Source organism: Naegleria gruberi, assembly GCF_000004985.1.
Source record: "Naegleria gruberi genomic scaffold NAEGRscaffold_19, whole genome shotgun sequence".
Lineage (NCBI taxonomy): Eukaryota > Heterolobosea > Eutetramitea > Acrasida > Naegleriidae > Naegleria > Naegleria gruberi.
The window spans coordinates 253,853-274,811 of record NW_003163308.1 but is presented as its reverse complement, the minus strand read 5'-3'; the positions used below and the strand labels follow the sequence as shown (position 1 = coordinate 274,811).

The following is a 20,959-nucleotide window of genomic DNA, read 5'->3' as shown; positions in this document are numbered from 1 at the left end:
AAGGTGATATCATTGGAATTATTATTGGATGCATTGCTGCAGGTCTAATTTTGGCATTCTTTGGATCTTTCTATTTACACAAACTCAGATCTAAAAGACAAAGAATTACAATTCCATTGATGGTAAACACTTTCTTTGAAACTATTCGTGAAATCGGATATTTGGCAATTAGATTTATTAAGAATATTAAGGATGCCATTTCAAAACTTGATTGTGGAAAACCAGCTAGCGAATCAGAAACTACTCCTCATCACCACACTGCCACCAATCAACAACCAATCCAAAATTATAATTATAATTACAATGCCACTAATACCCAAGTAGCAACAACTACAGCATCAACAAATGCTAAGCAAGAGGCAAAGAACGAGGACACTGCAGTTCAATATCATCACAATGACTATGATGATATAGAACAAGTTGATCCAATCCAAGTCCACGTAGAAACAACTAATCAAATTAATCTCAAGCAAGACAATCCAAAGCAACAAGAAACCAATGTTTATGATAAACAGGAGCCTCTTGCACCTGCTTATGAAGAACCCATACGGTATGAACAACCAAAAATTGATCCAGTTGAGTATGCTCAAATTGTACTTCCTCAACCAACTCCTATCGATGATAATGTCCCACGTATCCCAAGAGTATTCGTTCCTCAAGCTGTTTCTCCAACTCCAATTTCGCACGATACTGTCTTCCCTAATCAACAAGATGATAATATTGTGATTCCTAATATTCCACTTCCTGCCAACCTTGTTTAATATGTCCAAAATAAATCCACTAACTTTTCACTGTTCAATGATTATCTGAAAATCTACATTTTGTGTCTTTTTGCAGTGGAGGAGCTTGAAGGTGGATCTTTTCTCTTGTTAGTGTTTGCCTTTTCAGCTTTGATAACTGTTTGAGTAGCTTGCATGATAGCGTTGAAGAATTGATCGTATTTGTATTTTCTCTTTGCTAAGGTTGGTATTGATAAAGGAACAGCAAAGTCATACGATTCTATGAACTGTTGCATTAATTTGTCACTTTCAAAGAAGGAATTATTGGCCAAATGAGGACGGTTAGAAAGGTAATCCATTAATTTTTCATTGTGTTCCTTTCTCCATTTTCTTTCTCGCTTTTTGGTAGTTGGAGATTCTTCATCTTGTGAAAAGGCCGACATCATTCGAGGCTTTGTCACTGAAGTTTGCTTAACAGGAGTTCTATTGGTGGGTATTGGTTGAGTGTTTTGAATTGGAGGGGTGGTCAATACTTTCCTTGGAGTTGCAGGTTTGATTTTAGGTTTTGATGGTGAAGACATTGTAGAATTATTAAGCCGTTCAGACTTGAGTGGGATTTTTGAAGTATTAGTTTCTATATTGTTTGGTTTAGAAACTTGTTTAGATTGTGCTACTTTTTCAGGTTTGACTTGTGGAATACTTTCTTTTTGAACTGTTTTTTCAGGTTTAACTTGTGGAATACTTGTTTTTGGAGGTATCATCTTTTCTTGTTTTAAATTTTCCACTTTAGATGGTTGAGATTTAGAGGGAGCTGCTGTTTTTTCTGGTTTTACAGTTGAACTTTGAGCAAGTGCTGCTTTGAGGCTTGGCATTCTATTTGTGTGAGATGGTTGAGGTGTGTCATTTGTGTAATTTGATGACACTTTTTCATTCTTTACCTTAGATGGATCCTGTTGAGATTTTGGGGGTTCCTCCTTTGCCTTATTTGACTCACTTTTAATTGGTGTTTGTTTCAATTTTACATTGGAGGTTTGACTTGGTACTTTACCATCCAACATGAGTATTACTTCATATTGGTCATCATTAAAGCTCCTCCACCTATCAGAACCTATTTGTTTAACATATCGAGAGGTGGTATTATAAAAATCTGGGTGAAAGTCAGCAATCAAAGATTTGTGGAATTCAGCAAGTTGTTGATTTGATTTTGTGTACGTTAAAATCCAACACAAAATTTTGTAGAGTCCACAAACTTCATGGTCACTAGTCGATTTTAAAAGTAATTGATACCACACCTTCTTGAAACTGGCAGAAATTGTTTTGATTGAATTATTTGATAGTACTAGTTCAAGCACATTCCTCATTGAATTTAAATACTTTTCATCTGATGTTTCATCCGAAATATTATTTTTAACCAACATGTGATGATAATAATTGAATCATGAGTATTATAATAATTAATTTTCCTTACATTCATCATCAATATGTTCAAAAACCTGGTTGAAATTTTCGCGTAAAATTGCTTCAACTTTAGAACAAGAAACAACAATATCTGTACAAGGCTTTTGTTGTGATGTAGTCCGAGGTTCGGATCTAATGGCAGGGGTTGTTATTGTTTGCATACAAAGCTGGTCACAAGAAAAATTTGAATGAGAAGAAAAAATGGAAAGTGTTGGGCAGTTTTTTTAAAGTTTGAGTTCGACCAATGGCGCGAAGTAGAATTCTCTGAAGCCTTTCGATTCAAAAAGTTTTATTCGATATCATCTTCTTCGTCATCATTGCCTGCACCGAAGAATTGATTTAAATTAACACCACCTCCACTCCATGGCATGAGTGATTCTAAAAAGTAGAGGAATGGGTTTCTTCCAGCATTACTTCTTGTTGGTTGGTTGTTGTTTTGGTTGAGATCTGGTAAGACTTCTCCCAAAACCTCCTTTTCATAAATAACACTATAATTGGTGGAGAATACTGGATGTGAATAACAGCTTTGACGAAGATCATCATCGCTTGAACCACCATTGTCCAAAATTTCCTCAATATTATACTTGAGCCAATCCAACACATCATCATTCTTCCAAAATTCAACATTCCTTCGTACGTATGCAGAAATGAGTTTAGAAAATATTGGGGAGGAACAAATCTTGTTGGTAAAGAAGGTATTTCTCATTCTGGATTCGAATTCACTAAATCTTGATGTCTTGGTTTCTGTCAATAAGCCAACAACAACCATTGGCCATATTTTAAGAGCTCTCTGGAGTATATCATTAGCTTCAGAGAGGTGATTATCTTGCCACAAACTCAAAGCTCTGTTATACATCAAGTTTGGTAGGTATTGTAATTCTTCTTGGTGTTTCAAAATAAAGTTCTCAACAAGGTCGTGATAGACAAATCTAAATTTACGAATTCTAATGGCATAATAGTCAATAAATAGGAGAACGTGGGTTGGATCAGCAATATTGAGAGAAGGATTACTAGAGTCACATGAAAGAGAAAGAAGTACTCTGGATAAATCAAAAGCAGTGTTGTGGGCACCACTTCTAGCAAGAGCATGCAATCTACTCAGAATGGACAAGTAGATTGCTTTGGACATTTCTTGACTCGAGTCCAATCTAGATGTACCCTTCACCAATCCATTTACAAATTGTTGATTGTTCAAAATATGTTGAATGGCAAAGAGGGCTCTTTCATTGAGATCTTGGGCTTGATCGTTTTCTCCTTGCATGGTTCTGAAAACTTCACTCATTTGCAACAAGGTGTGAACGTGATATGGATGGACTTGTTGTAAAATATAGATAAAGCTGTTTGGATCTCCACTTTGTAGAGCTCTTTCGTATTGCTCTTGAATTTGAGCATATAGACCTGTTGTGCCTCCTGTTACAGTTTTTTGTTCAACAACTTCATAAACTTCGACATTATTTGGTTTGGTGCTTTTGAGTTGAGTGGTCATGTAGAGAGTTCTATAATGAGGCCAATGTGGTTTGGCCGAGACGAATAAATTCAAGATGGTTTCATTCTTCTTTTTACCAATAACTACAGATCTCTTTCCGACATAGTGTGGATTGTTTCTGAGTACACGTGGTAAACTTTCTTCATAGTTAGCACTCACAGCGGCATTGGTTTGAGAAATGGCTTCACTTCCGAAAATTCTCTTGAATTCATTTTCTGGATTTAAAGATTTCACATCGGAAATTTCAAATAAGTCATAAACATTGTGGCTTGCAGAGGAAGTTGTAGCAGAACCTTCAGTTGCACTTCCACCTTCATCCAAACCCATTTGTTGAATTTGTTGTTGTAAAAATTCCTCATCAGTAAGTGTATCTTCCTTCTTTTTGGCATTCTTCTTCTTTTTCTTGTTCTTCTTATTATTTGGCTTTGCTGTGTTGACGTATGATGTAATTTCTTCTTCATCATTTTGTGATGATTTTTCTTGTTGATCAATCATGTCCAAAACATCTTCTCCGTACATTTCATCCACATTTTCCTCTTCTTCCAAGTAAGAAAAGGCGTTAAAAGAGGAATTATTTCTCCTATTGTCAACATAGGAATCTTCTTCATCCTCGATCTTCTTCAACTTTTCAGCAAGAGCCTTCTCTTCCTTCTCACGTAAAAGCTTTCTTGCTTGTTTCATTTTTTTATTTTTAAATTACGAAATTGAAGTACTTTGGTTGTATTGTGGAATTGAAGTGTTTATTATTTGCATTTCAAATAATTTGTTATTCTTTGTATTAAGGTTTGACATCACTTTAGCACCATTGAATAGGTTGGGTCTAAAAGCTTTGAAATTTTCAAAATAGAAATTAACGTTAAATAAATTACCGCCAATTTTTTACATTTAAAAAATGTCCTCAAGAACATCTTCGTCTTACTCGTTATCTTCGTCGGGAGGGAACCTTAGTGGACAGCAAAGAACTACCATCGGTAGTATTCTCTCTGCAGCAACGGCTTTAGGGAATAATAACGGCTCATCAGGTGATTCAAAGAAGAAATTTATATCAAAATATCAACATACCAGACATAATATAAAGGAAACAAACAAACAGAATAATTTGGAAGAGTTGCAGAAAAAGAAAATGTCTTTGGAGGTTTTACAGAGTGGGTTTAAGAAAATGTCAAATATGAAATCAAACATGTACAATCAAATGGTACATGAATTGGATGAGGATGATTTGTATTCAACTTACAAACCACAAGTTCCGACAAAGCAACCTCCTTCTCTTCCTACCTCCAGCAACAATTCCTCTAATTCCAGTCCTCAAAAACCAAATAATAGGGAAAGATCAAGAAAATTTTTAGAGAGCTTGGAAATTTTGAAAAACAAGCTTCCAAATAATGCCAAGCAGCAGACAGCTCAAAGTCCAGCAACAAATTTATCTAATATTTCTAACATTTCCGATGGTGAAGAGGATGAGTATGAGCATATGGAACCCTTGGATAATTCTCACAATGGATCATCCTCAGATTTCGATGAAGATGATGCTGATTTGGAAAAGGAGTTGGAACAAGAAATTGCAAGTCTTGATGAACAAATTTATGGAGCTGGTATTGATTTAAGAGGTAGTAACTCATTCTCCAAACACATTGATAATTCATACAACTCTTTCAATTTTGATGAGCCAGAAAGACAAGTAAACTTAATCCCAGAAAAAACAATCACAATTACTCCTCACAAAGAACTTGACAACTCCTTATCAAAGGATGAAATAGAACTCTCCAAATTAGACCGTTTAAAGGAATTGATTGAATATAGGAAAGAGCTGGATAGAAGAGAGGCCTTGATAGACAAGCTAGTTTTTGGTTTGAAAAAAGAAACACAAATACATCAGTATAAACTGAGAGAGATGGAGAAGTTTTGTAAAGGTAGGTTGTAAGTCAATAATAGAATCTCAAAAACAAAATAATAGAATTCTCATGGTCTGACGACAACATTTTGGAAGACATTAAGAAGAACTTGTTTAATGAAAATGATACAATTTCTCTGGGAACAGACGAGGATTAATTTCAGTAATACTCTTGGATTCAACTAAAAATTGAATACTACTCTCAGATTCATTCTCGTTAACTTGCTATACCATTTGAAGTGACACTCAAAGACAACCAGTAAATATTGTACAATTAAATTAACTGCCTTGATTTCACATAAGCTCTAAAATTATATGCTTGTTTAAGAATGTGTGGAATAATTCTTATCAAACTATTTTCTCCATCTTCTGTCGACTTATCAATAGTATAAATGTTATTCAAAAAGTATTTGATTTCACTATATTCCAATTCCATAAGAGTTTCATTGTAGTATTGTAATATTGCCAGACAAACGTAAATATGTAAATCAAAATCGTTTGTGGAAAAATAGGTATCCCAAAGTCTTCTAACACAATCCAAAGGTAATTGTTTCGATAACAAGTATTTTATCCATGGAAGGCACCATTCATTTGGTTCTACTTCTTCATTGACAAAATATTGATACAAGTCTGGTTGTGTACATTTGAAAAGAGTAATCAATTTGGCAACTTGATAGGAAAGACTTTCTTTGAAATAATTCTTCTGAAGGAAAACTTCAAAACATCTATACATATCGTGAATATTCTTTTCCAAATCCTTTCCATCATTTGGTTGTATTGGGTCGCTCATATAAACAGATTCAAAAGGCCTCAAAAGATATAATAACTCTTCAATGGTGTAGTGTTTGATTTTTGACTGATTTAGTGATTGTTGCACCACTGATAAAATAATATTTTGTCTCTTTGAGTAGTAGAATAATCCCAATGAAGAATTATTTTGTAATTGTTGTTGTTTCACAGATTGAAAATAAATATGTTCTCTTTTCATTTGTTCTGCCTTGTCACCTGGGTTAACACCAAGAAGATATTTCCACACTGAAGCTCTCAAATCATCAGGAATGCCATGTCTAGACATATCTCTTAATCTTTCAATATCAACATAGGTTTCAGCTTCAATTAATTCCAAAAATTCATTTTGATTTTCATCAATTATCGGAGGATTCATAAATGAAGGATTGAACGTTAATCCACTTCCCGAAGTATTATTATTATTTATATTGGGTGTTGTAGGACTGATCACTCTATTCATAAAATATCTCGGAGGTGAATACGATTTTGATATTTGAATTGTTGTCGATAATCCATGAGTAGTAGGTGTATTAGATGAGGATGATGAATAAATATTGATGGGTTGAGAGGGTGGAGGGCTTGGTGGAGGCATTTTTTTAATCTTGTTGAGTTCAAAAAAAATGAGTCTACACCTCCAACCTGTTTCGCTTGTCGACCTAATAAAGCGGCAGACTGTAATGATCAATACGTATAAGTCTATTATTGAAAACATGCTTCCGATGATAAAGCCCCCCAATGAGACTAAAAATAACTCGGAAGTAATTAAACCTACCTATGTGGAAGTTGCCAAAGCTCCAGCAAGTGAAGAGAAAATTCCGAAAATTAAGGTGGTTGCTAAAAATATTTCCGAATCTAATTTAAACGAAAACAAACGGAATGGAAATCTTAAACAAAAAGAAAATCTTAAAATGTCACACAAGAGACAAAAGACTATTGATTATAGCACTAGCATTTCTATCTATTGTCAAACCAACATTACTGAGACTATTGCTGAATTTTTCCTCAGTAAGGTAAACATCTATGTGATTATTATTACATCCCTGTAAATAAGAATTTATATTTCAATTAGCTATTAATAATAGAGATAACTTTATCAAAGCTATGAAAATACTTACTAATCAAGAAGTTATTAAGGAAGCACCTGCTAAATACTTTGCTTCCCCTATGAATTTTAATGCTACTGAACATGCTGTAAAATACTATACCAAGAATCAAAAAGAATTTATGGAAAAATATAGATTAATTATTAATTCTAATGATATTGATATTGATCAAATTAATGTTAGTTTAAACTATGACTCAAACAAATCTATTTCACAATACAAGTTGAGAGTTTCTCTCCTAACAAACACTAAAATTAATTATTTAATTCAAAATAAGTTTGAAACCTATCGTAAAATTGAAGAAATTATTAATGAAAGCTCCTTAGATGTATCTATTGTTATGAGTAAGAACTTCACAGAGGAACAAGTGTCTGAATCAATTAAAACAATTGAACAAAGATCTAATATTACTATTAAAAAAGAAAATATTAAAATTAGTAAACTATTAAATAATAATTATATTATTAATATTAGATTACAATCTGACGATGAAGTTTATAGATTTACTAAAGTGGTTTTTCCAAAGAGAGATCCTATTGGTATCATGCACTTTATTCAATTTGTATCCACTGCTGAATATCTTACAAAGAAATATAAAGTGAACAAACAACCTGATAGTACCTCAATTAATAATGACAGCAAATTAGATAGAATTATGGAAAGACTTGATTTATTGGAAATGAATTATACTAAATTACAAGAACAATTCAATGAAATTAATGTAGTTGTTAAAAACACAGAAAAAGAATTCAAAAATTTAATGGATAAAATTCCAATATGGTTACAAAACCAACCAAATAATATTATTGATAACCAAGAATTAGAACTGATTGGAAATCATATTGATAACATGTTAGAGAAGATGGTAGAAGATGAAGAAATTAGAGATGTTAGAATGGCTCCAAATCCTCAAGTAAGAAGAAAGCATGATGATATAGATGATGAGGATGAACCACAACTAAAATATCATGCCAATGATTAATCCAAAATGCAATTTCCGAGTGGGATGTTTTAATGTGAATGGTCTTATTAAAACAGAAACTAAAGAGATCCTAACTCATGCTATTAAGGGAATTTGTCACCAACATAATATTCAAATTATAAGCATTACCGAAACTCACATTAACAAATTAGAAGATCAACAAAGGGCTTTCGAATCAGGAAGAGGACATTTCTTTTTTAATTCATTAATGGGAACCAGAAAAGCTTGTAAAGGCACTGCATTGCTACATTTTATTAACAACCGAAGGAAAAGATTGTTATGTAATACCAATCTTATTCCAGGATTACTTCAATTAACAAAGTTTGAAACAAGAGGAAAACCAATTAATATCTTTACAGTCTATATAAGTGTTAGAAATGATGAGGAGAGTGAATCATATGATGATAAAATACTAAGTACCATGATAGAGTATATAAGTGCACATCAAGGAGAATATTTCATTATATCGGGAGATCCGAATATAAATACCATTAATCCCACTTCAATGAGAGATAGAATGTGGTGTGAATTCTTTGATACTTTCAATTTTTATGAATCTATAGCTCCTGATGAATACACCTACATTAGAAAAACAAGAGATGGTACAACTAAAACTCACCCTGATCATATATTCGTTTCAAATAATATTATTATTAGAAATAAGAAGATTTTACCATCAATAACTAAGAATGATCATCAACCATTCTATATTGATATTGAATTAGAGACTAATGATACATGGAGACCATATATTAGTCCAACAAAGATTCAAAAATTTATTGAATCTATTAACAGAGAAGTTCCTGATAGCTTTAATGAATTAGATAACAAAATTAAATCCTTTATTATTGAAAATTTAAGAAAGAATGATAGAATTCGAATTAAAACTAATGAATCAGAATTAAGACAAGAGATTAAGTCGAAAGAAGAGGAATTGAATGATCTCATTAATTCAGAGAACAATGATACAGACCAAATAGAAAGAGTTAGATCTGAAATTAAAGACCTTTATCATAGATGTGCAGAGGAAATTAAGAGAAAGATTTCTGAATCATTTAATCGATACGATTCATCATTAATATATCAATTTGATAGACATATTAAGGAGAAGTCAATTAACTGGAAACAAGTTGATTTTGAAGAAGAGGAATTGATTGACTACTTTGAGCAAAAGTTCCAATCTAAAACCGATTCAATTCAATTTAATTGTGCCCCATCTACTATTTCAAAGGGCCCATCAAAAATCAAAATAACTATGAATTCTGTTAAGAAAGCTATTCAAAGAATGAAATCTAACACACCTGGACTAGATTTTATATCATTTAATATTATTAAGAAACTATCAGATGATAATTTAAAGCTGTTAGTAGAAAAATTTAATGAATGTCTCCAAACAAGAAATATTCCCTTAGAATGGAAACAAGGGTGGGTAAAATTAGTACCTAAGCGAGAAGTTAAGAAATTGAATGATATTCGCCCAATAACCATCTTACCAATTTATTACCGATTATTATTCAATGTTATTGCTTTTAAATTAAGAAGATGGGCTAGTAGGAACATAAATATTAGACAACAAGCATTTATCTCACACAGAAGTACAATGAATCATGGAATAGTATTATCAGCTTTAGCACATAAAGCCAATAGAGAAAAAGACCCTCTATTAATTGTAAACTTGGATATAGAAGGTGCTTATGATTCTGTTGAACTGAAGGTAATTGAATTAGCTCTACATCATTGTAAATTCCCTAATGAATTAATTGAATTTATCCTCAACTCGTACAAAGACCATTTATTAAGCTTAGAGATAGGAAACTCATTATCTAGACCCATTCACAAAACCAGGGGCATCCCACAAGGTTGTCCATTAGCTCCCCTGGTTTACGATTGTATTACTCAATTAATTATTGATAAATGTATAGACAAGTGGGATATTCCCGTAAAACCTAAAAAACTCAAAGCAGATGATATTGGAATTCTATGTTTTGCTGATGACCTAAATTTAACAGCGACTAAAAATTGCAATTATAATTCAAGATTAAAAGACCTAAATAGATGGCTTGGGAAATTATCACTAAAGATCAATCCATCCAAATCAGTTGCAACACAGAAACCGAACCCTACTAAGAAAATTAAGAAAATGAAACCAAAAATTAATGATACCAAAATACCACTTGAAGAAAATGTACGAGTTCTTGGTCACTATCCATGGGATGATAAAATGGTAAAAGAAGACATTATGAATAAGATTGCTAAATTTCAACTATCACTGAAATATATGCCTATTATGAGAATGGAAATTCCAAATATTGGAAAAGTGATACATGCTAAATGTATCAGTTTATTCACACATTTATCTAGATGTAATATCATACCAGCAGCTTTAGGTGATAAAATAGATACTGCTATTAGGAAATGTATTAGAAGAAGAGCTCATTTAGATTTAAGAAGTCACACTCATTGGTTCCATTTACCTATTGAATATGGAGGATTGGGTATTCCTAACTGTAATGATTTCATTCAAAGAATTAATATTAACTCTATTTTATATTTAACAAATAGTAGAAACCCTCTAGTAAGAGAGGCAATTAAAGATGGGATCAAACATGCTGGTAAAAAGAAGAGAATTAGCAATATCTTTGATAGTATTCTACAAACTATGAAACGATATAATATCGAATTGAAGGAATGTAATGATATTGACAATGATATTAATTTGGATCAAATGGAGGGTCATTCATTTAATATTCACACAGATGGATCAAAAATTGAAAACCAAGTGGGATTTGGAATTAATATATATAATTCAGAAAATAGAAGTTTCAAATATTCCTTCAAGATTCATGAAGAATATTCCAATAACGTGGCTGAAATCATGGCTATATTAACAGCAATCAAAATGCTGCCAAATCATTCCAATGCTAATGTACATACTGATAGTCAAGTTGCTATTGAAGTTTTAAAAAAGAGTTACAGAGGAGACTTTCAAGGATTTCAAGAAGAATTCTTTGGTACCATTAAGGATAAACATTTAAATATCCATCTAGTTAAAGTGAAAGGGCATGAAGATCCAGAGAATATTATAGTTGATAAATTAGCAAAAGAAGGTGCACAAGGACAAAATATGATTGATATTACCAAACTATTATCCCAAAACCAAAAGATTTTAATTAATACTAATAAGAAAACAATCATCTTTGACTATAGAAAATACATCAAAGATATCCAGAGAAAAGAATATTTAGATATTGTTGAGGATAAATCTGACTTACCTTTTAACCAAAGTCAGTCCCTCACTAATATCAATTTGAAATATATGGATCAAAGATTTGACACTGAAACCAAATTGTCAATTTGGAGAAACATGACCGACTCACATATTAGACAATTTCGTCAAGTTTATTGTGATAACTGTGAATGTGAAGTGGATTTGGAACATTTCATATACTACTGTGAAGAAACCGAATGTTTTAGAAGATATTTCTTAACTAAATTCACGAATCTTACAGGAGCATCCTGTAAGCTTCGTCCCCATGACACTTTTTGGGATAGACACAATTCAATTCTCAATTTAAATCATAGAGGCTTTATTAAGGCTTTAAATATTATTTTAGTTAAATCCTATAATCCTAAAATCATTGATAATTGGCATGAAATTCAAAGTCTATTATCACTACTTGTTGGTAAAGCACACAGAAAATATTACTCATGTTCTCTTAATTCAAGATAATACCTCATGATCCTATTGGGATCAGCTACACTGAAATAAAATTTTTTTAATCTTGTTTTTATTGAATTTGTTTACAATGTAATTTTTCTCGACCTCTAACTAACTTGATTCCCAAATACTTTGGACTGAAATTGTGTAATCATCATAAATTCTTTAATAATTTAAAGTCTATGATCCTTGGCCAAATTTAATTCTCTGTAAAACATGGTCTTTTTATCTTCACCTCTTGCTGGACTCCAGTAAACATAGAATTTACTCAATGGATCATAGGTTTTGGCTGCATCTTTTCCATTTCTAATCTCCAAGAATGGATGAGGATTATACAAATTGAATGGAGATTGAACGAAAGGATTAGAATAAAAGTACCAAACAATAAAGTACATTAAATACATGAAACCAAAGGCAATAGAGAAGGATGTGATTAGAACACCTGCAAAGTTAAAGAACCTTTTAAGAGTGTTGATAATTAGTGTTGTTTTTTAAAAACTTACCAGAAAGGTTGTCCTTGTCTGAATTCGAATGGTTTCATACTTAATTTGAATTGTTTTGCAAAGTTTGGAGGATTTTGCAATGTTTTATAAGTTCCAGCAACATCATCAAAGAAGCCAGTATGAACAGGAAGCTTAGTTTGAAGGTTTCTAACAGAATTAGTTGAAAGAATTGCTCTCACAACAAATGGAGAAGTTTTCAATGAGGGTTTTGAAATTAATTTTCGAATATCGTTTGATCTTAGCATGTTTTTTTCATATTAAATATTCCTCAAATTATTCACAATTTAATAAAGAATTATTCTTTAAATGGAAATTGTAATTTTATGTACATTAAAACATGTCAACTTTTTTAGCATTCTTAAAAAGTGATAATGATTTTCTTCTTGATCTTCTCTGAATAGCTGGATCCTCTTCCTCATCATCAGAATCCTGATCATTTCTCTTCTTTACTTCAATAACGTCCTGATTAATCATTAATTGAGTTTGATTATTATTTACAAAATAGTTAGATTGTGGTGATGCTGAGGAGTGTCCTCTTCTCCTCGATGATGCAGTTGATGCTGATTGTGGAGTTGCTGGAGAGAGTGAATTAGGTGAATCACCTCCTCCAACAATGTTTGGCAGAGAATTAAATACTTCTCCTAAATTATTATTATTTGTATGTGTGATGCTGATATTTACAGGATGATGATGTTGGTACTCTGTTGAAGAACCAAAACTACTCGAATATGATTGTGATCCACCTGGAGAGGAAGGATTAGAGATGGATCTTGTTCCGTGAATGCTCTTTCTCTGTTTCTTGGAGAGAGCACTGGCTGATTCTAGACCATTGGTGGAAGAAACCTGACGAAGCTGACCAAAAGCTCGTTTCTGTTCTTGTTCTCTCTGGTGATACTTGTCGAAACGTGTAAAAATTTGACCTTGTGCAAAGTCTCTATCTTGCTCACAAGCACTATTCTGTCCCATTGATGAAGTTGTTGTTTGTACGATGACGCCAATCGAATGAGAAACAAGTCAATGGGTTGTGTATTCTTGTTTTTTCGAATTATGAATTGTTTCAAAGAGGATCTACTGAGCATGGGATCACAGGAACAAATTGGGTAATTGGCGTGTGATGATTTTTGACAGGGTAGGAAATTGTCGTCAAACCTGGATAATGCCTCTCGTTTGTTATGAAGAGATGAAGTGCGCAAGAACAGTTTGGCAGTGAGAATAATAATTTAGAATTGATATTCCCTACTTTCTCTTTTTAAATAATATTTCTAATTTATTAATATTATTTTCTATGATATTTAAATCCTAGAGTTGTATTGTTTTGAATTAATGTTTTTATTTTGATAGTATACAAATTATTTAGAATCAACAAGATCGAGCTTTCCGAGAACCCATTGGATACCTTCATCGAGACCTTGTCCTGTCTTAGCAGAACAAGCTTGGATGTGCCAATCTCTTCCCTTAATAGCGTGCAAATTCAAAACCTTAGCAATTTCAGCAGCACTTGCAGCAATGAGTGGAATATCTTGCTTGTTAGCGAAAACCAAACATGGAATACCATCAAGATTTTCATCTTTCAGCAAACAATCAAGTTCAAAACCTGCTTCTTCAAAACGGTTTCTATCAGTAGAGTCCACAACGTAAATGATGGCATCAGCATTCTTGTAGTAATTTGGCCAGTATGGTCTAATAGCCTTTTGACCTCCAATATCCCAGACATTGAGTTTAACGTTTCCGGTTTGAACAGATTTAATGTTAAAGCCTTGGGTTGGCATAACTGTGGAAATTTCTTCCTTTTCACCAGCAAGACACTTCAAGGAACAAGTCTTACCACTGTTATCAAGACCGAGAATAAGAATACGAGCTTCCTTATCAGACTTTCTGAGACCTCTAATAAAATCAAGCAAACCCATTTTGTTGTATATTATTGTTGTATATCACTAGTACAATCAGTGTTGTTGTAGAGTTATTTTTTCGTAAGTGTTTTTTGTCAGTAAAGGCAACAAGGCGCCAACAAATAATTCCATTAGAAGCTTCAACACAGTCTTCTTTGTATTGGACTGTTACATTTTTGGCGCCAATGTTGTAGTTTAAAAAATCCATTTGGCGTTTAATTGTACACGCACCCTCAAAATCAAACTATTAATTTAAGGTTGAACTCATTATAACATTTGGTTTGCTATCAGATAAAAATGTAAATGCTGAGGTCAAATGAAAGATGAGGCTAGTATTAATTTAGACAATTTAATAGTCTCCATACAAGTGATTGTAATCAACAAATACATTGGAGAGGTGTAAATTAAACACTCCTATTTGAGAATGATAATTGAGAAATGCAGAATTTTCAATAGTTTTATTTGGGAAAATTTTATCATCAATCACCATTCTTATGCGGTTGGCCTCTTCACAATTTAAAAACAAAAAGACCACACAGTAACCCATTGCAAGATGACTGAATGCCATCAACACTTTACCAAGTTGCAACGTCTTATGATTAAAGACTGGCTTGGTCAATTAGTGCCCGATAAGAAGAGCAAATCTGATTCGGATGATTTACATTTATTACTCAAGGATGGAGTTGTTCTTGTCAAGTAGGTTGTTTTTATTAGAAAATTCATTATTCTAATAATTTTTATAATAGATTAATTTGTAATATTGCAAACATTAATCCAAGAGACCATTTGGCTTCCATTTCATTGGAACCACAGGGAAATTCAACTCTCATTGAAAATAATATTCAATTCTTCCTAGATAAATGTAGAGAATTGTTTAATATTGACCCCGAGTGGAATGTCTCGACACTTGTAAATAACTTAGATATTCATGCTATTTGTGACACGTTTTACAAAATTTCAGAATTATTGGAAAGACACTCCTATGAAGGACCACTTCTTTCAACTCATAAGAGAATGAAGTCATCCTCTTCTTCATCTGGTAATAGGGATAATAGACTTTTCAAAACCAGCTCAATTATTGAAGAATTAAAGCAAGTGAGTGTTGGATTTGTTCTCTCACGACTCACTACAGAACTCAATAAGAATGACCCAGAATATATTTCTACACTTGCGTCGATATTTAAATTTAAAGATTTGACTTGGTGCCAAGATTTTTCAAACATGGGAGGCGTCACACTTATTGGTAAAATCATTGCAAAACTGAATTATGTTTACAGAACACAAAAACACAAATTCATACAGGGAAATTACATTTACTGTTTACTGATATTGTTGGAGAAGGAAGTCTTTGCTCCATTCACAAATGCTGACTCTGTTGCCTTTATTTCCTCACTCACAAAGCTGATAGATAAGAAGGAAAGTTTAGTAACCCGAAAGTACATTCTAGATATTCTATTCCTCATTTGTAATCATTCTGAGGAGGGTTTTTGGATTGTTTTAACTGGATTTTTTGAAACATTTAAAACGAAACATACAAAAACTTTGAAACATCCATTCGATGAAATGTTAGATTCAATGGCCTGGCAAAGAGATGATCTCTATAGAGCAAAAGTCTTTTCTCTCATCAGTTCAATGGTTTCATGTCCACAGGATGGATTCGTAAGAGGAAGAATGTTATCCACATTCAAAAATCTTGGAATTGAAAATATAATTACTTCAATAGAGAATAGTCACAATGTAACCAATCCAGTGGATAGTTTTTTGAGAGAAAAGATGAAAGAGTTTGAGGAGGTGTCAAAGAAAAATTCACAACAACCTACAACAATCAATAGTTCTGACTCGGTTCAAAGTTTAAAATGTCTCTTCCTTGACTTGGGAATTGATAATCCTTCTGGAATTTTCTTCTTACTGGAATCAATCAAAAGAAAACAGAATAGTCAACCAATTACATCTGAAAGCTCAATGACTATTAGTGAAGAAAACGAATATAGAATGCTTCAAAAGCTTGTGCGTTTACAAAAACGAAAGTTGGATAAACTTGAGGACAACCTTAAAGAAAAGGAAAAAATTTCAACAGAAAAGTTTTCACTTTCAGAAGAAGAAATCAAATCAATGAATGATCTTGTGGAGATAACAGATCTCAAATTGAAACTTTCCAACATTTTGAAAGATGTAACTTCAAAGGAAAAGGAATTGAAAACCATAGTGAATAACAATATTGTCCAATAAAACATGAAATCAATTAATATTTAATTATTATTTGCTTAATTTCAAAAAATGTTTATCAGAATTCCTTGAAAAAAGTTTGCTTGTTGAGCGCTCAAAATTTGGAAGAAAAATTTAAAAATAAATCAAAAAAAATTCATCATGTTGATCAGCAAGAAAGAAGAAACTTGGGAACAGGTTAGTTGATGATTTTAATTCTATCATCATACTCATACAATAATATCAAATATGTTAGGACGATGAAATTAAATTATATACACAAAAGATTTTACCTTCTAAACCAGAGGATTTGAGTAAAGTAATCAAACAAATCATAACGGAATCGAGTGATGAATTTTTGATGGCTTGCAAACGGGTATGTAACATAATAATACTAATTCAAGGATGATCGTAATTGGTTAGACTGTGCTTGAGCAATGGTCTGATATTTTGAACAAATTCGATGAAATTTTAGAAAAGATTATCACCAAGAGTAATATTCTATCATTCGGAGAAAAGTCATCAAAGAAACAAAAACAAACATCAAAGGAACAAAAACAATGTCAAAAAACACCACACACAGAAATGATCTTATCAATTTTGGACATGTCTTTGATGATTGTAAAAAACACAAAAATCGGATATTCTCAGTATAGTTCTTTGGATGTAAGTTGTTGTACAATTATAACATCAAATTAACAACATGATCAGAGACTTACATATTTACTCAACTCTGAAAATTTGGACATTTTGCATTTAGTTTTACAAATTTGCTTATCATGTTTCAAAAAGAATAGTATGATTTCTAAAGGAGTTGTTGAGCATCCACCTACCTTTATTCATAAATTAAATTTTATTGCTAAGGGGTACGGAAAGGATTCTACTCAATTTTGCTATGATGAAACTATTTCTGATGAAACTCTCAAGTTGGGAACCTCTGTCAAGTTTAAAGTTGTGACTGAAGATCTTGAACATGAATTTAGATCTGAGGAATTGCAAGAAGAAGAACTTGTTATTGAGGATGTAAAGAAAACAGCACCAGATGCTTTAACACTTTGGAATGATCTAATCAAAAAGGAAGGCTCTATTGTCAGCAAGCTTACTATCAACAAAAAGTTTGACTTGTGGACGCGAATTCGTATGGCCTATGCATTCTATAACTTGGAAACTAGAAGAAAGTTCCTAGTCAGTAGATTCAATTCATTCTCAGTGTTATTGTATGTTTCAAAGAAGGACTTAACTTCTCTTGAAATCATTCCAGAAGTGAGCAAAAGTATTGAAAAAGACAAACGTGGAGAACTTAAACTTCCAAAGGAAGTTGCTATAAGTTTGCTTGAGTTCTATATTTCTATATCTGTATTCAAGAGTTCTAGATTACAAACTGCTGCTCTTCAAACTTTAACACTGACCACAAATATTTACAGTGGTCTTCTTCAAGGTTGGCTTCAAAAGTTAATTAATGTTTATGTAAACGGAGAAGTCACAGACCCTTCAGATTACATTACAGATAGATTGTATTTAGAAACACTTTTGGACTTATTTGTTTCTATTTCTAGAACAGCAAATGGTTCAAAACATTTAAATGACTCTGGGATTGCTAATGAGATTACTACTTTACTTTATGCAAAAGATGAGTTGGTAGTTATGAAATGTATTTCTATTGTAGAATTATTCTTGGATCCAAAGTCTGGAGTACAAACAGCACCTACAGTACTTTCTGATTGCATTAAATTGTTTTCAGATATTATTGAGGTATCTCAATCCAAAATTACTAAGTTGGAAGAATCCAACACTGAAAAGTCAGATGGTTCATCCAATACAATTGTATTCAAAGTACTCAGCCCATATCAATCTCCAACTCTTTCAAGTCTTTTGAGAATTATTTCCAGTGCCTATTCAAGACACGATACAACTAATACAGAAATACTGGAAGAAAGGCAAATGAATAATATCAACTTTGTTGTAAAGAATTACACTTGGTTTGGTCCAGCAAATTTTGCTTGCATTATTGATTTAATATACACTTTGATTGCAAAGGATGTTGCTAACATTTCAATTATTAGAAGCTTTGGAACATTTGATTTGATTTTGGATATTGCTAAAAATGGGGTTCCTCCTTATGCCAAAGTTTTACACAATATTTTACTTTTAATTAACTCACTTTGCCTCAATCAAGATTTCAGGGAAAAGCTTGCTTCAGATGACACTTTCTACAATTATTTGAGGATTTTCTTGAATGAAAAGTATTCGAAGGCAATCAAGAAAGATGTCGGTTTTTCAATTGGTTCTGAAATTGCTGCCTTGTCCAAAACTTATCCTGCCTTGAAGGAAAATATTGTAAATTCAGTTGTAAAAATTATGAATGAACTCTTAGAAAAGCTAGAGCAAGCAAACTTGGAAGAAGGAAAGAATGGCCATCCTATTTTCATGTTGGCTTCCCAGTTTGTATTGGCCATTGGTATTATTGTACATGATAATGCTACTCTCTTCGTTGATAAGGGATTTTTCCCAGTGTTGTTGAAGATTACAGATTTGTCTCTTGTGCCATCTACTCAAAACGCCATCGAACCAATGAGATATATTGTGGTATTCAAGGATTTAATTAGAAGCCATAGTACTTTGGTGTATGAAGGGATGTCCGAGATTTTAAACTCCAAGCTGGGTGCATTGAATGCAGGAGAATTGGAATTTGAGAAATTCAGTACTATTAAGACTATTTTCGCTCTTACAACTATTATTGAAATTATGAGTAATTGCTTTGAACAATCAGAAGATTCATTTGTGGAAGTATGGAAAAATAAGAAAGGTGATGTTTTAACTGATTTAGCACGTTTGGAATCAAAAGTTAGACTCTATATTGCCAAATCCAAGCCTCAAATTTTGAAGGATGAAATTGCAGCCCTTAAGAGAAAGAAACCTATTGTCTCTGAAGAAAAGACTCTGGACACATCTACAACATCCATTACTTCTAGCTCCTCAGCTGCCTCCTCTTCTGCTGAAACTAAACCTGTTGAGGAAACTCAAGAAGAGATTGGTGCCAGATCATTGAGAAAGTTTAACAACAATACCATTAGCTCATATTTGACCCTAATTTTCAGATTTTATCAATCTCTTCAAAGAGCTATTTTCGAGCTTATTGAACATGATGGTCAAGCAGAATCTATTTTGAAAGCCAAAGAGATTGCTGGCCTTTTAGTTCAAAATTTCTCAGTCTCTGTTACAGAAGCTCAAAAGGTTCTCAATGATGAAAACCTTTCCTGGACAGTCAAGGCTGCTCATGTACATTCTTTAATGACATTAATTTATAGTGTTGTTATCAGTGAAACTTATAGAAATTTGAATACTCTTGTACTTGACAATATGCTTAGTAAGGGTGTTATTGATTCTATCATGAAGCTTTATGTTGATCTTGTAAATTTAATCTTGTCACAAGATGTCAAAAAACCAAGCAAACCAGAATCAGCCGATCCTATCTATCTTTTTGAATATGAATCAAGTGAATATGGTATTGCTTCTGCATGTTTGGAAGATTTTACAGCATTCCTCCAAAAGATTACATCAGCCAACTACGCTGCTCAATCACCAATAACTGCCAAATTGTTTGCTCTTGATGGTTTCAAAGTTTCTGAGCTCACCACTAAAGTCCAAAAGAAGGTTGCTGGAGCTGTTGCCAAGGTATGGAATCATGAGAATATTGAGAAGGGCAGTACTACATTCTTGATTTGTCTCATCAATGTTGTTGGTCATATTATCAAGGGATGTGATACAAGCAAGAAGGAAACTTCACCTGTTAAAGAGGACGAAGATAAGGTCAACCAATTGATGGAAATGGGATTTACTCAAAAAGATGCTCGTGCCGCTCTCAGAGGTGCCAATAATGATGTAATGGTAGCTGCAGAGTGGATTCTCAACAATACCATTCCAAAAGAGGTTGAAGAAGAGGAGGAGGAAGAAGATGAAGACGAATTAAGTAAAGCTATTAGAATGTCTATGGTAGAATCTGGAATGATGAACGATGAAGAGGACAAGACAGATTATTCAGTCGTTCTTGAAGAAGAGAGTGATAAATGGCTCACCGCTAGACTTTTTACCAAGGGTTTAGCCTATGCCTGTATTGATGTGCTCAGTATATTTGCTAAGAAGAAGGATACATTGAAGGATTTCGTAGTGAATGCTGCAATTGAAAGACTTACAAATGAACCAAAGAATGTTCAAG

General features: G+C 32.7%; 11 protein-coding genes across 11 annotated transcripts in view; 5 read left to right on the top strand and 6 right to left on the bottom strand.

Annotated features, from left to right (window-relative positions):
• Positions 1–797, top strand: part of NAEGRDRAFT_79458 (ANK domain-containing protein) — a gene marked incomplete at its 5' end in the record, with an annotated part of 3,564 nt that extends 2,767 nt beyond the window's left edge. Inside the window, one exon of the mRNA XM_002678161.1 lies at positions 89–797. Within this exon, the coding sequence (XP_002678207.1) occupies positions 89–761 (673 nt within the window). The 3' untranslated portion in view covers positions 762–797. The remainder of the gene's footprint in view (positions 1–88) is intronic.
• A 17-nt stretch (positions 798–814) lies between these two features.
• Positions 815–2,137, bottom strand: NAEGRDRAFT_66663 (uncharacterized protein; the record flags this gene model as incomplete). The annotated part of the gene is made up of 1 exon (XM_002678051.1): positions 815–2,137. One exon carries the CDS (start codon positions 2,135–2,137, stop codon positions 815–817), a length of 1,323 nt encoding a protein of 440 aa, XP_002678097.1.
• A 329-nt stretch (positions 2,138–2,466) lies between these two features.
• On the bottom strand, positions 2,467–4,344 carry NAEGRDRAFT_48487 (uncharacterized protein; the record flags this gene model as incomplete). The annotated part of the gene is made up of 1 exon (XM_002678050.1): positions 2,467–4,344. One exon carries the CDS (start codon positions 4,342–4,344, stop codon positions 2,467–2,469), a length of 1,878 nt encoding a protein of 625 aa, XP_002678096.1.
• A 211-nt stretch (positions 4,345–4,555) lies between these two features.
• NAEGRDRAFT_66661 (uncharacterized protein) lies at positions 4,556–5,712 on the top strand (the record flags this gene model as incomplete). Its single annotated transcript, XM_002678160.1, has 2 exons — positions 4,556–5,573; positions 5,618–5,712. 2 exons carry the CDS (start codon positions 4,556–4,558, stop codon positions 5,710–5,712), a joined length of 1,113 nt encoding a protein of 370 aa, XP_002678206.1.
• A 116-nt stretch (positions 5,713–5,828) lies between these two features.
• Positions 5,829–6,719, bottom strand: NAEGRDRAFT_44505 (uncharacterized protein; the record flags this gene model as incomplete). The annotated part of the gene is made up of 1 exon (XM_002678049.1): positions 5,829–6,719. One exon carries the CDS (start codon positions 6,717–6,719, stop codon positions 5,829–5,831), a length of 891 nt encoding a protein of 296 aa, XP_002678095.1.
• A 725-nt stretch (positions 6,720–7,444) lies between these two features.
• On the top strand, positions 7,445–8,428 carry NAEGRDRAFT_66659 (uncharacterized protein; the record flags this gene model as incomplete). The annotated part of the gene is made up of 1 exon (XM_002678159.1): positions 7,445–8,428. One exon carries the CDS (start codon positions 7,445–7,447, stop codon positions 8,426–8,428), a length of 984 nt encoding a protein of 327 aa, XP_002678205.1.
• Positions 8,429–8,933: 505 nt separating this feature from the next.
• NAEGRDRAFT_66658 (uncharacterized protein) lies at positions 8,934–12,158 on the top strand (the record flags this gene model as incomplete). Its single annotated transcript, XM_002678158.1, has 2 exons — positions 8,934–9,794; positions 10,566–12,158. 2 exons carry the CDS (start codon positions 8,934–8,936, stop codon positions 12,156–12,158), a joined length of 2,454 nt encoding a protein of 817 aa, XP_002678204.1.
• A 161-nt stretch (positions 12,159–12,319) lies between these two features.
• NAEGRDRAFT_66657 (uncharacterized protein) lies at positions 12,320–12,894 on the bottom strand (the record flags this gene model as incomplete). The annotated part of the gene is made up of 2 exons (XM_002678048.1): positions 12,320–12,605; positions 12,650–12,894. The coding sequence occupies 2 exons, from the start codon at positions 12,892–12,894 to the stop codon at positions 12,320–12,322; spliced, it is 531 nt and encodes a 176-aa protein (XP_002678094.1).
• Positions 12,895–12,950: 56 nt separating this feature from the next.
• NAEGRDRAFT_57813 (uncharacterized protein) lies at positions 12,951–13,672 on the bottom strand. Its single transcript, XM_002678047.1, has one exon. The coding sequence runs from the start codon at positions 13,613–13,615 to the stop codon at positions 12,980–12,982; it is 636 nt and encodes a 211-aa protein (XP_002678093.1). The 5' UTR covers positions 13,616–13,672; the 3' UTR covers positions 12,951–12,979.
• A 289-nt stretch (positions 13,673–13,961) lies between these two features.
• On the bottom strand, positions 13,962–14,620 carry NAEGRDRAFT_79456 (uncharacterized protein). Its single transcript, XM_002678046.1, has one exon. It carries the CDS (start codon positions 14,554–14,556, stop codon positions 13,999–14,001), a length of 558 nt encoding a protein of 185 aa, XP_002678092.1. The 5' UTR covers positions 14,557–14,620; the 3' UTR covers positions 13,962–13,998.
• A 471-nt stretch (positions 14,621–15,091) lies between these two features.
• The window catches only part of NAEGRDRAFT_66654 (E3 ubiquitin protein ligase UPL1), a gene marked incomplete at both ends in the record, with an annotated part of 7,031 nt that continues 1,163 nt past the window's right edge, over positions 15,092–20,959 (top strand). Inside the window, 5 exons of the mRNA XM_002678157.1 lie at positions 15,092–15,234; positions 15,285–16,743; positions 17,030–17,119; positions 17,167–17,409; positions 17,455–20,952. Of these exons, the coding sequence (XP_002678203.1) occupies positions 15,092–15,234; positions 15,285–16,743; positions 17,030–17,119; positions 17,167–17,409; positions 17,455–20,952 (5,433 nt within the window). The remainder of the gene's footprint in view (positions 15,235–15,284; positions 16,744–17,029; positions 17,120–17,166; positions 17,410–17,454; positions 20,953–20,959) is intronic.